General features: G+C 34.9%; 1 protein-coding gene across 1 annotated transcript in view; it reads right to left on the bottom strand.

Moving 5' to 3' along the window:
* Abca12 (ATP-binding cassette, sub-family A (ABC1), member 12) overlaps positions 1-14815 on the bottom strand; it is a 192608-nt gene that overhangs the window by 57796 nt on the left and 119997 nt on the right. The window contains exons 14-19 of the mRNA XM_013017562.1: positions 12606-12779; positions 9063-9227; positions 8542-8752; positions 7110-7249; positions 5966-6085; positions 2649-2739 (exon numbers count right to left, since the gene is read on the bottom strand). Coding sequence (XP_012873016.1) covers positions 2649-2739; positions 5966-6085; positions 7110-7249; positions 8542-8752; positions 9063-9227; positions 12606-12779 — 901 coding nt within the window. The remainder of the gene's footprint in view (positions 1-2648; positions 2740-5965; positions 6086-7109; positions 7250-8541; positions 8753-9062; positions 9228-12605; positions 12780-14815) is intronic.

The following is a 14815-nucleotide window of genomic DNA, read 5'->3' on the forward strand; positions in this document are numbered from 1 at the left end:
ATCTAATTAACAAAGGACACCACAAATTAAACATAAAAATACCTTCACATTTTTAGGAAGAAAACTATGAGCTAGAAATGATAGCTTAAGTTACTTAAACAGAATCCAAGCATGGTGGTACATGCCTATTATAACCTCAGGATTTGGGAGATTGTCCCAAGAAAGTCATGATCCCAAAGGCCTGCTTGGGCTACATTCCTAGAGAGACCTGATCTAAATAAATAAATAGACAACTAAATAAATAAATAAATGCTGGGAGCTCACATCTGTCTCCTTTAACCAGTGAAATCCTGCACTGGAGGTGTAACTCAAGTGATAACCAGTTATGCAAAAGAAAGCCAAGCAAGAGTTGAGGCCTCCAGTTCAAGTCCTAGTACTGGTAAACAAAAATAGGAACTAAAGGGCTGGGAAGGTGGCTCAGTGGTAGAGCGCTTGCCTTGTATGCATGAGGCCCTGGGTTGGATTCCTCAGCACCCCATAAGCAAACAGAAAAAAGCCGGAAGTGGTGCTGCTGCTCAAGTGGTAGAGCGCTAGACTTGAGCTGAAGAGCTGAGGGACAGCGCCCAGGCCCAGAGTTCAGGCCCCATGACTGGACCCAAAAAACAGGAACTAAACTAAAATGAAACAAAAATGCCTGGTTTGTACAAAGAATGTGCAAGTACAAAGTGATATGAACAGGAAAAAAAACTTATGTGAAGTAGAAAGTATTAAAGAAATAAACAATATCATCTCCTGTGCTCATTAAGGTAGTCTCAGGAAACATTTAAGATACATGATAATCTTTGCTACTTTCTAATATTGTTGATTAAAAAATAAAAGTACATGGGCTGAGGAGATAGCGCAGTGGTAGATTGTTTGCCTAGCATGCACAAGACTCTAAATCTCATGGGCTAGGCTCTAAATAAATACATACATAAACAAAATAAATAAATAAGGACATAAATAAATGTTCATATCAATTATCTCTTGTTATCTAATATTCATGTAGACAAATGATCAAAATTTAATTTCAGGTAGTTACTTTGGAAATAAGAGGATTTGATTGTTCTTCAATTTCATGATTCCTTGTGAAGAATCAACTCAGACAAAGGGTAAATACAAATTGCACATTACCTAATCATTTGGATAATTAAATGTTTACTAATTCAATCATCATGAATACTGAGAAAGCTGTAAGCATCACAAATCGTTCCTCTCAAATCTAAAAATGCTTCTTACATTGTTCAAAATGAAACTAAGTTTCTCACAGAGGGAAACTTTTAAAATGCTTTTCTCATTTGAATTAAAAGCGAAAAGTTTTCCTTGATGTGAACATTGGTGGGGTAGGAGCAAATTTGGTAGAACAGTAGCTGCTAGAAGCCAATGGAAATCAATACATTACAAAGGGTTCTTTAGAAAGTCTGATAGGCAGAATCAAAGAAATGTCTACGCAGCCAATTCTCCAAAAATTGAAGTATGTAATGAAGCATCTTTGATGTTAGTTATATATGCAATTATACATAGCAGTCTTACCAGTATATTTCAATCATATATATTTTCATATATACATTATATACATGAATGTATACATAAATGTCTGTATATATATAAATGTATGCGTATATATCTATCTATATGTATATTCCATTTTTGAGAGCAAATCTAGGGCCTCAAGCATACTAGGTTCATTGCTATGTTTATTTTGCCTTTATTTTACATTTAAACCTTATCTCCTATTTTAAAAGTAAAGAGTGATAACATTTATATAAGAACTTTTTAGTGTAATCCTGATATTGTTATCAAATGATGCTTTATCCAAATAATATTTTAAGAGAATAAATCCTCTAATATCTTAATTGACATTCATAAAATACATACAATTATATGCTCTAGAGATATATACAAATATGAGCATAATTCCTCTCTACTGGTATACTACCTAAGTCATTTGTGTCCCAGCAGTGCCGGAGGGGAGCGGGGGAAGGTGGGGCATTGTCTGGGCTACTGCCAAATTCTGATGCTCTCAGTCTCTTCCTTACACTCATGGTTGCCTAGCAACAGTGAATCAGACACAGCCTGAATTAGATGTCTTGCATCCTCTGGGTTGAAGATGGGGATGTGGCAGAGGGAATGCATAAGTTCACACTATTTCCTTTGATCCTTTGCAGCCTGTTCCTTTTAAATGACCATGAGAGGAAAACCCAACCTTGAATACTGATTTTATTTTCTCTGGAGCCTCCACATTCTTTTGTTAACTCTAAACCCTTCAAATTATATCTTGGATTAGTTAAGTGATATTGAGCTAAATGGGGATAAAATGTAAAATGTAGTCTGAAATAAATAATTTCTTCTTCCTGTGTCCTTAAGGATGTGCTTTGCATCAAATTACCAAGAAATGAAAAAAAGACAAAATAAGATAAAGGTGCTTATTACTTCCATATACCTACCTATGATTGAAATGAGAGCTGAATTTGCATGTAGCAGTACAATTATTGAAACTAAAAGCAGATGAGTGTTCAAATAATCATTACTATTTGAAATAGGTAACAGGAGAAGGCCTCACATTTCTTCCACTAGCTAACTAAAAGCTAAATACAGAAGAAAGGAAGACAATGTTTTTCACACTTCTGACACGACAATGAATAAGAGGATTGTACAGCTGAACTTACCAAGGTCATCTATCTGCTTCAGGAGTTCAACAGCATCAAGTCCCACAGAGAATTTCACAAAAACTTGCACAAAAGGGTTCCTTAGAGTATTCTAAAAAAATACAATACAAATCAGTTTCAAAAAAAGAAGAAAACATGTTTAATCATTGTCTCAAAAAAAGAAAAGCCACAGTAAAACCAAGTAACCACCACTGGGGATTATCAACACATCACCTTGCAAAGACTCTGCAGAAAGAGAAAGAGGAAGGTGGCAGATAATGCTAGGTTGAAAGGCTAGATTTTTGTTTTCCCATGATCACACATTGGGCAGATCACTAAAAGCAGACAGAGCTGACCATCACTATCAACATTAGGAAATCATATTCAACCTAAGAGTCATTTTCTTCATAGTAGTTACATTTTTAAATTTCTTAACATATTCTATAACTAACGTGGTTCAGTTGAATTTTGTATTCTTGAAGCAAATCAAAACAACTTTTAACAAGCACAGTGTCCACATGGAATCTGTCATCATAATTGGTCTGTATTTCAATGACTACTTCTCAGCTCTGAGTTTTTTAGCACACACCACTAGCTCTTCCAAGTCCTTACCTTTCTATAAGAGCAAGGTAAGTAATGACTCAGCATTGAAAAACTATGCCTTATTTCAATATTGTTTGAACTCTAAGAAGTGCAACTCTATGAAGATGGAGGAATGAGTTAGTGACAAGACTTTAAATCGCTTCCTAAATCCATAGAAACACCGAAAGTTAAAAAATAATAATTGGGGGGGGGAAGGGGGAGGCTGGGAAGGGATGTGAAGGGTAAACAAAGGAGGAGGCTGCAATGCTTGGTAAGAAATGTAAGCATTATCCTGCCCATGTAATTGTAACTCCTCTGTACAGTATGTTCACAAATAAAATAAAATTAAAAAAATAATAATAATTGCAGCCATGCATGCATTGGTTGCTCATGCCTATAATCCTAAGTATTCAGAAAGCTGAAATCTGAGGTTCACAGTTCAAAGACAGCACTGGCAGGAAAGTCTGTGAGACTCTTATCTCCAATTGGCCACCAGAAAACCAGAAGTAGAGCTGTGGCTCAAAGTAGAAGAGCCTAGTCTTGAACAAAAAAGCTCAGCAACAGCATGTGGGTCCTGAGTTCAAGCACCATGACCAACAAAAATAAATAAATATGCAACCAATTGAATAAATAAGTAACAGTTGCTTCAAATTCTACAAGTTTTATATTTCTATTCCTGCCATAGGTATTGCTGCCTCTTTTTACTCCACTGACTACCGTCAGATAAGAGTTTGACTTGAATTTCTCATGTGTTTTATAATTGCATCTTGAAAAAGTATGTTACTGCTTGTATGTTGCTGGGAATTGAACCTGGAGCCTTGTGCATGCTAAGCATGTATTCTGCTTCTGAGACATATTTTGTGTTAAATGTTTAAAGCTTAAACTGTATATGTTTATTTCTTCAATAATTGAGAAAAGCAAGTCTGGGAAGGTGGTTCAGTGGTAGAGTGCTTGCCTTGCATGCATGAGGCCCTGGGTTCGATTTCTCAGCACCACATAAGCAGAAAAAGCCAGAAGTGGCACTGTAGCTCAAGTGGTAGAGTGCTAGCCTTGAGCTGAAGAGCTCAGGGACAGTGCCCAGGCTCAGTGTTCAGGCCCCATGGCTGACAAAATAAAAATTGAGAAAAGCAATTTATTTTGTTCTAGGTCAGAATAAAGATACTTCCCTTAGATGAAAATCCCTCTGTGAACACAGTCTCAGAGATGCTCATTACTGTACTTTGAGACTATTATGCACAGAATAAATCTTTTTGTTAATTCTCCATTTTAGCTACCAAAACTTTCCTTAATAAATCACTATATCTATCTGTTTCTTTTCTTCACAGAAAAAAATGGCTTTAGGAGAAAAGAGCAATCTTCCATTTAGTATAATTCATACATTAATAAAGTTTTATTCAAGAAATATTTGTTATTGGAGAGTCGCTGGAAAAAGTCATTTAAAATGGGCATACTTAAACTTCAAGTCAAAAATCAAATAGCAAAGTATTGGGAAGTCTGATGAAAAGTTTACTTCGCCTATATACTTTTTGTTGTTGTCAGTCCTGGGCTTGAACTCAGGGCCTGGGCACTGTCCCTGAGTTTCTTTTGCTAAAGGATAGCACTTGAGCCACAGCACCACTTCTGGCTTTTTCTATTTATGTAGTATTGAGGCTTCATGCTTGCTTGGCAAGCACTCTACCACTAAGCCATATTCCCAGCCCTACTTCATCTTATATGTACTGAATGTATTAAGTATCTATTTTCATGTTTATCTTGTTATTTTTTTAAATTCAAGTTACATTTATAACTATATGTGCTTGTTGACCAAAACAAAGACTGAGGAAAGCAATTTTTGAGTATAATTATACTAACAAAAGTATATGATACAAATCATTTATGCCATGTTTAGCTTCCTAAGCATTATTATTAAAAAATAATAGCATTTTTTTCTTTTGTAAAATCTATTCTAGAACATCATCATTTTTCCAAGGTCTTCTCTTTGCCACGAAAACCACTGTTTTCAACTTTTCTACTGTCATCATTCCTGCCTATTTTCTTTCCTCTAGTTGATAAGTAGGCAAGCTCAGCCATTTGATATTTAGTTGCTAATAGCTCTGTCTGTGATTTTCAATATCTTTAGAAAAGCCTTCATCTTTTAAGAATTGCAAATTATACTGACCTAGTAGTGTACATTTTTCTAGAGCTGCAATGTTAAGCTTTTAATTTACACCTGAGTAAACCTGAAGCTTTGTTTATGTTTTGCAGGTGACAGTTTATTAGGACATTTTTTCCTCTGGGTATAAAAACATTTGCTTCCCTACATGACCTTGAATTTAAGGCTCCTATGTCATTGTTTCACTGAGAACACTGTGTGTATAATCTACAGAAACACATTTGGAAGTTAGTAACAACTATGTAACATGTACTTAATTTTCTCCAGACTGTTACCACTGTAGGAATTCCAGTTAAGAAAGCAATACAATCAAAAGAAGAGAAATAGATAAAGAAAGACTATTGATTTATGCCACTAGTTGTAGGCTAGTCTGTTAGATGACTATCTCTGAGTTACAGACAAAGGAGATTCCATAAAAGAGGGAAGGGTAATTTAGAATGTGAATGATAGATCTGTTATCTAGTCTTAGATGGACCCCATCTCCAGAGAAGAAGTAATTATAATCTATTAAATATGGATGTTGTGTTGTTGCCTTCACATAATAAAGGTGAATAAAATCTCAAAGAATTATTTCCAACTAAAGCAAGTAACAACCATCTCATACCTGGAGCATTGGAATTGCCTGGTTTAACAGGTGGAAGGAATTAAAGAGGATTGGTGACTTATCTATCCACTCTTGAGATTTTTCTCTTAGTTCTGCCAGCTGCCTTAGAGTTACATTAGACTTAAAAAAAACAGGGAAACAAAAGAAAATTAGCATTTTTCCTATATTTCAAAATCACATCTAAAATTGTTATGTTACATAACTTCAAAAACAGTTCTGAAAGGTAGTTAGTAATTATAAAAATATATTCAGGAATTTCCTACACAGCGAAACGTTTTATAAAAGTCAAATCATTTACAAAGCTCTGGACGTATTGGGCTTCCCTGATGTCCAGAGTAAATTTATAGACAAAATGAAAGTAAATCTTAAGTATATTTCACAAAGCTTTCTTTTTTTTTTTTTTACCAAAGATACACTTAACTACTAAAGAATATTCCAGTTTAAGGATACTCTTGTGTGTCACTGCTGGAAGCAGACCTATCTTGGCCTTTTAAGGAAAGTAGTCTGACAACAGTCATTAAAGTAAAATACAATATTTATTAATACCTGAATCATGAACATTCATTTCATTGAAACAAAAACACATACCACTATGTAAAACTAAAGTATATGGATATGATCTATAATAACTAGTATGGTATAGCAGTATTGGTAGCCTTATTATTTACATTAATAGATGTATTAGGAACAAAATGAAAGCCAAACAACTGAGAAATGAATGAAATACTAAGCTATCCATGCAAATATGGAAATGAAAACCTATATTTTAATGATTCAAACTAGTTATGATGACTCAATCCTTTTACTTGTATAATTAGCTAGCTACCAGTTAAAAATATTCTGCTTTTTTTGTGATGAATTTAAAAGTTTGAGGCCTTGTTGATTCAACTAAAATCCATTCTCAGATGTCAACAGGACTCATTTCTATTAAAAGGCAATCATCCAATCCAACCTATACTGTTTATACAATTCCGAGATCAAAGTTGAAAATTAATAGTTAACAGTTTCAGAAATACAAAAATAACAATAAGAGTGGCTGAGATACAAAGAATTCAGAGGCAGCTAAAATTAAATTAGAAGCTATTTACTATAAAAAAGACATGTTAATACTCAAAATAGAAATACTGAGTTAAAAAAGTCAAACCTTTTCCATGATAGCTTTTGTAACTGGGTTATATGGTGCATATAAAATCTTTCCCAGCAACATTGGTTTCAAGAAAGCCCAAATGACAGGTCCAGCAGGCATGTTGATAATGTCTTTGTAAAGGGAAAAGCAAAATGGTGCTGGAAGTAAAAATTCAAACAGAAAAAAAAAATCGTTCACTAAATAAGCCCATCTGTAAGCATAATTATCACACATTACTTAAAAAGAAAGCAAAAAAATCATTCAATATGATTATAAAATCTACTCTCAAATCTACAGTTGAACTACATTTGAAATCCACTCTGTTATGGTAAACTGATACAAATTATTATTATTATACCTCAAAATATATGCATTAACACTGCCTATATTAACGGATGCTAGGTATCCAATATTGAGTAAAATACAGAAGCAAAACACAGTAGCAAATCTTTTTTTGGGTGAGAAAGTTTAACTCAATAAGCAAGCCTAGAACAAATGGTGGCATTTTGCCATGAGGAATCATAAAGATTGAAAACTGCATTTCAGAATCGCTTCCAACAGATCCATTTCACCAACCTTTAATTTTGTAAAAATACACAAAAACTTACTACTGGGATACTATCAGATACATGAACTATTCAATAAATGTTTGTTGAATCAATAAAAAGATGAATGAATGAGTCAGTCCAATTGCTGTACTAAACATTCGTATATTTTTGGAAGAGCTCCACGGATCACATTTTGCATCTCAAAGTTTATAGATCAAGTAAACACCTTTGATGTGCCACTAAATGTTTATAGCTTCATGGCATTCGGGCAGCTCTACCATATGGAATCTCAATTTCTAATGCTACAAATATTGACTCAGACAAATTTAAAGCAAGGTTTTGTATTATCTACTGGTAATGAAAAATCTGTATGACTAACAAATGCTAGGTTCAGACAAATGACACATAAAGATATTTTTGTCAATGGCGGACCACCTGTATGACAGTGTTCCTGTAAGATTAAATTGTTTAGGGGTGCTGTATCCACCTTAGGCTTGGTATGTTTACCCTACGATGCTCACACAAACAGGAAATCTCCTAACAATGCCTCTCGAAATACATTCCCACTATTAGGTGATTTGTGATTGTCCAGTGTCAACTTTGTAAGAGTCCAAACAATGATCTAATAAAGCTGAGTGATGTCAGCCAGTTACATAGCCTTTGTGTTCCTCTTTTCCCTTAAACCGACTAGGGCAATAGATATCTCCCAGGGCTACTGTGAGATATGCATGCATTAATACGCAGAGCATGCTTCCCCTATGCTAAGTACCATATAAGTGTTTTCTATTTTTATTCTTGGGGGAAATTAATACATCACTTATCATGAAAGATGGAGACAGATTTGATAATGTTCTTAATTGTCATTATGAATAATTATCATGCTTATTTTGCAGTACACTTACTGGCATATAAGGGAATCCCATACTTTGAAGCAATTTGCTCTTTAGTGAGCTTGTAAGTCAAAAAATCCTTGGTATGGTTGCCTTTTGGTTTCTGAGAAGAGGGCAGCATGGAAGTTAAATAGTCGGTAGTAATCCCCTGAGAGCACAATGCTTGTGAGATGGTACTGAAGGATCCTTGGGGGTTGCTCATACGGTGGCTTTTGTACATTTCCTGAGAGACAAAAACCCAAGATGTGTTACTATTCTATAATCTACAGACAATAAATAGAAGGCAAAGTAATGCCTATGATCATCTTAGTTCCAGCAATTCCTTTAACACACGAATCCTCAGTATAGATAAATAGACGATGACACACTTTACCAATTTAAGTGGCAAAAACCATTCCCAGATTAGGAGTGTTTTCTTTGGCCAGTTTTTTCCCCAATGTGCTAGATTGGAAGCTAAGTTTACATGATCTTAAATCAAAGTTAGTATGACAGAAAGAAATTCTTGGTGGGAATCTCTGGGGTGACTTTTCTACCTGGGTTAGTGGAACACTTCTGGGCAGGTGCATTTGTTTCAGGGATCTCATCTTGTCCAACAGCGGATGTGTGCCAGAAGCCAGCTGATTGAGGATTTCTTTCAGCCTTATGAAGAGTTCTATCATCTTTTCGACGGGTTTTTGATCTTTCCTAGGGAAGAACACCTAATGGAAATGGACTAAAAATAAATGATTTGTATGGAGAAACTGGAACCCTGATGCACTGCAGAGAAGAGTGTAAAAAGGCACAGCCTTTGAACAGTGTTTTGAATATTAATTACATCATTAGACATAAATTTGCCAGATGATTTGGCAATTCCATTCCCAGGTAACTACCAAAGAATAGTGAAGTCATAGGCTCATACAAAAATTTGTATGTAAACAATTATAACAAAAGCCAAAAAGTAGAAACAACCCAGGTGAATAGACAAACAACATGTATATCTTTAAATGAATATGATTTGCAATATAAAAATGTGACATATGTTATAACATGTAGGAATTTCACTAACATACTAAGTGTAGTAAGCCAAACACAAAGACCACATATAATCAATCAAATTTATATCAAATGTCTGAAAAGCTAAATATATAGAGATAAAAGTAGAGGTAGCCTGGATTAGATGTTATTACAAGAAGTGATTTCAAACAACATTTAATAATTAGAGAGGCCTCTTTTTGGGTGATAGAAATGTTCCACAATTGTATTGTGGTAATAGTTGCACAAATGTATACATTTATTTTAAAAATCATTGAACTGAAAGAGGAAAAAATCCTTAAAAATGGGCAAAGAACTTGAATGCGTATATCTCAAAAGAAGATGTGCAAATGACCAAGCATGAAAAAATGTTTAACATCACCTATCATCAGGGAAATGGCAATAAATATATATGATATCATAATATTATATGATAAATAATTCTAACCCTACCCCACTTATAATGCTATTATCAAAAAAACATAAGAAGTGGAAAAAATAAAACAAAAATGGCAAGACAGACTCTCATAAATTGCTGGTAGAAACATAAATTAGTAGACCCATTACAGTAAGCAGTATGGAGTTTTCTCAAAAACCTAAAAATAGAATTAACCTAGGATTCAGGAATCATGTTACTAATGATAAATACAAAGAAAATGAAACCAATGTCAAAGAACCACCTGCACATGCACTCATTGCAGCAATAACCCTAAGATCAAAGGCACACGAGCAAACTAATGCCTGATGAATGGAGAAAGAAGATGTGGCATAGACATAATGTAATATTTCTCACTCATAAAAAGAATTCTGTCATTTGCAGAAGTGTAGGTGAAAATTGAAGGACATTATGTTAAGTGAAATAAAATCAGGCATGGAAAGATACTTGACATACAGTCTCACTAACAGGTGGAAATTAAAATGTGGACCTCCTGGAAGTAGAAAACAGATAGTAGTTACCAGGCCTAGGAAGGGCACAAGGGAAGAATAGATGGAGAAAGGGATGCAGTTGGCTTGATAGGATAGTTAGAGCTGATGACAGTAAATTGAGTATTTCGAAATACCTTGCAGAGAAGATTTGGAATTATTCCAATAGAGAGAAATGGTAAATATCTCTAGTGATGGACGTTGTAACTAGTTTGACCTGATTATTGTGCAGTATATATGTGTAATAACATGTCAGAAGTGTGTGCAACTCGGTGCATGTTAACTTAAAATATTTGTGAAATCATTGAGTGGTACACTTAAAGCAAGTAAATTTTGTTGTATGTAAATTATATCCCAATGAGTTTACAAAAACAAATGATTTTAGAAGTGAGAAAGTCACATGTCATGATTGACATACTATCCATAAAAAGCTCTGTTGGTAATCTAGTAATTTGTCAGGCTTACTGACGTTAATCTCATCATGTTTATCTGCTTTAAAAACAAGAGGGAGATACTTTAAATATTCATTCATGTATTCAGTAAACATTAATTGAGTGCCTACTATGTTCCTGGCACTGGGTGAGGGACTGGGTATATGGCAGAACACAAGTTGACACCATCCTTGAACTCAAGGAGTTCTGATTTAAGAGGAGGAACAGATATATCAAGCAATATAATAAGCAAAAGGCTGAGGGACCTGCAGACACATTAAGGGTTCCGCTGAAGTGAGCCTTATATACATAATAGACAGCCTTAAAATGGAAGAACATTCTGTTGGTTACATTAAGAACGAACCTGGATAACTTTATGCTAAGTGAACTAAGGGAGGCACGGGAATGCAAATACAACACAAACCACCATCGCAGTGGACTCTCACAGAGCTGAACTCACGCAGAGAGGAGAAATGGAGGTGACTGAAGGCTTGCGGGACACAGGGCACAGGGGATGTGTTGGTAAAATGGTGCAGAGTTGCAGTGACAGAAGAGAAGTGAGATTTGTAAATCTACTACATAGTAATAGTTGTTCAGAGTAACATATTGCTTGTGGCAATGTACTGAATATCTCAAAACTGCAAACACATGGATTTTAAACATTCTGGCCAGAGAATGGTAGTAAGTATGTGAGGTGGTAGATGTGTTAATTAGCTTGAATTAATCTTTGTATATTATACACTTATATCAAAATATCACACTGTAACTCAATAGGAAATGTATGTAACCCCTTTGTACAATATCTTTACAATAAAAGTATATGTATTAAAAATATCACATTGTAGCCCATCAACACATGTAAGCATTACTTGTCAAAAATTAGTCTTGAGGATATAGCCTGGTGATGCTTGGCTTATGACTGCACCCCCTGCCCCATAAACAGAGGAAAATTAAATAAAACCTTGTAAGATTAGACAGAAACCAACAAAAATAAAAGAGAGAAGTACAGAAAACTTATAGGAGAGATGTTTTCATGGTAGAATTCTAAAGAGTGAGATAGAATACTATGGGAAGAATAAGAAGAGAAGTTTACGGTTTAATGTGATAGTGCACAAGTATAATCCCAGCACTCAGAGGACTGAATGGGTAAATCATGTGTTTTAAGCTAGCACTGGCTATAAAATGAGACCGTCTTTTGTACATACATTCACATACATACATACATGCATACATACATACACACACATATATCCATTCAAGCTGTGCACTGGTGGCTCAAACCTATAATCTTAATAACTCAATAGGCTGAGACATGAGAATTGAAGTTCAAAGTAAATTCAGGCACACAGGTAAGACTCTTATTTCCAATTAACCAGCAAAAAGCTAGAAGTAGAAGTGTGGCTCAAGTGCTAGTGTTTCAGTGGAGTTATTTTCAACTTTACTACTCCCTGACAATGACCATTTCTTTTGTTCTACTACGCAAGTAATGATAGTCTACCTAAATCAATGGGAAGTTAAATATCTATTTAGCAAATGTGTAACCATGCAATGTCTTTAATTGAGGCCCCAGTTGGCTCTATGATCATGTCATAATTCTGAAAGTTATATAATTGATCTCATCTTTTATGGCAGAAGAGTGCATGCAACTGTGGTTAAAATTTTTGCCTTAAACCATGTGTATCAATATAGCCAACACCAGCTGCAACTTGCCTTGTAGGTGAAGTTGTAAATGTCCAAGTAATGCAACAAGGTGAGCCCAATGAGGTAAGACTGCTGGGATCGCTCTGAAAGGGGAAGCTTGCAGAATTCCTTCATGGCATCTTCTAGTTTGGGGTTTGTGACATTAGAGTCACAAGAATGCAACCAGAATACACGAGAAATAATCTGCAAATGAAAGGAAGAAAAAATAGTTTGTTATGAACCTGGCCACTCTGAGATTTTTGTGTACTATAAATCTTAAACTATAACAAACTGTCCTCAGAATTAAATAACCTTTTTATTAAATATATTTTATTGTAAAGATACTATACATAGGGGTTATAGTTGCATGAGTAAGGTAATGAGTACATTAACTAACTTCTTAAAGCACTAGTGACTATGAACAAAGCTAAAAAGAACACAAGGAACAAGATAAGGAAAAAGAAAGAGGTCAGGTATCAGGACAAGTCTCTGACATCTGAATCACTGATACCAAGAAAAATTTGGAGTGGGTTTGAGAAAATTACTAATTTTAGCCTTGTGCTCCTGTTAAATATTTTACTCCTGTTGGATTCAAACTGCATTTTATTTTAATACTTACTCAAAGTTACCATCTTATATAATATACTATTTAGGTTTGGAATGATAAAAAGCCCACAATCACTCATCCCAGACAGTCATGCTTTTAGCTGGAATACACTCTGGGGAAGTAAGATGGTACCTCTATGTCTCCAGATGTTGGAACGAGGGGGTAAAAGGCTACATTTCCCCTTTCCTCTTAGAAGTCATAAGAGTGCACCCCTTCTGTTTGTATATTTTTGTTTACTCAAACTGCTCTTCAGAAGCCAAACATCCGATTACAGATATGAGATGTTAGGAGAGATCAAAGGGAAGATGTAAATAAACATTACTTCACTACAAGGACAAGAGTGAAGGAGAGTGGTTTTCACTCTTGTGTGGGGGAACCAATTTAAATGACATGAGTAACTTGAATATCTTCCAAGGGTGTCAAGGCTTCTTATGAACTTTATCTAATATTGGAGAATAACGGAGCTGTGCTTAGAAATGACACGCTCTGTCACATGTTAGTGATGAACAGAGGAAGCTTTCATCTCTGCAGCTCTTTTCGAAAATTTCTATGACACTTCCAAACAATGGGCTTGGAAGAGGGATAAAAGATAAGACATTCTAAGTAGAAAACTCTATTAACTACCTAGGAGAAAAGAACATTATTCATTTGCACATTTAAAAATAATGTTTACCACAACCACAAATTTACCTACAGTTTCCTTAACTATTGTCTATTATGTATACTAAGTCTTAGTGTTGGGACTTTAAAAAAGTAAAAATGAATATGTAGTTATGTGTAAGTTGCAATGAAGAATCAATGATCTTTGTGTTCTTTTTCTCCAATTAGGTCACTGAAGTTTGACTTTGATATCCTTAGAGGAAGGGCAAATAATATGCTTTAGACAATTTGATTATCATGGTCATTGTAAGTGTGCTGGGAGGTTTTTTTTTAATCTGTCTGCAGGTAAAGAAGAGAACAAAATGAAGGTGAGGAGACACATAAAAAATATAAGGAAATGGATACACAATAATATTCTTGTTTCACAATTTTTCTTCTATTGAAGAATTAGGCCACTTGGGCTTGATGTAGTAGCACAGCTACTAAGGAAGTCAAAACAGGAGGACCTCAGTTTGAGGCCAGCTAAGAAAAGTTAGTAGGAGACAGTGTACGATAAACAGAAAGACTTGGACAAGGCTCAACATGGCTTTCAAGTGTGGAGCCCTAAATTCATTCCCCAGTAACACTTCCCCAAAAGGATTAAGTCTCTTTCTAGGAATGGTAGTGAGGAAGAAGAAAGAAAGAGAGTGGGTGATGAATACCAAATACAGTCATATAAAAAGAATCAGTTCAAGGGTGCTAAGGAGTAAGGTGAACCTTAGTTTGTAAAAACTTACATATTTTATAACAGAGAGATGGTTAAAGGCACCAAATAAAAAGAAATAATAAATATTAAAAAATGGAAACACTATTCCATACACAATGGAATTCTATGCCTCCATCAGAAAGAATGACATTGCCCCATTTGTTAGGAGATGGAAAGACTTGGAAAAAATTATATTAAGTGAAGTAAGCCAGGACCAAAGAAACATAGGTCCCATGGTTTCCCTTATTTGCAATAACTAGTATATGTATGAGTCAAGCAGAAAAGGTC

This window comes from Dipodomys ordii, unplaced genomic scaffold, assembly GCF_000151885.1.
Source record: "Dipodomys ordii isolate 6190 unplaced genomic scaffold, Dord_2.0 Scaffold1, whole genome shotgun sequence".
Lineage (NCBI taxonomy): Eukaryota > Metazoa > Chordata > Mammalia > Rodentia > Heteromyidae > Dipodomys > Dipodomys ordii.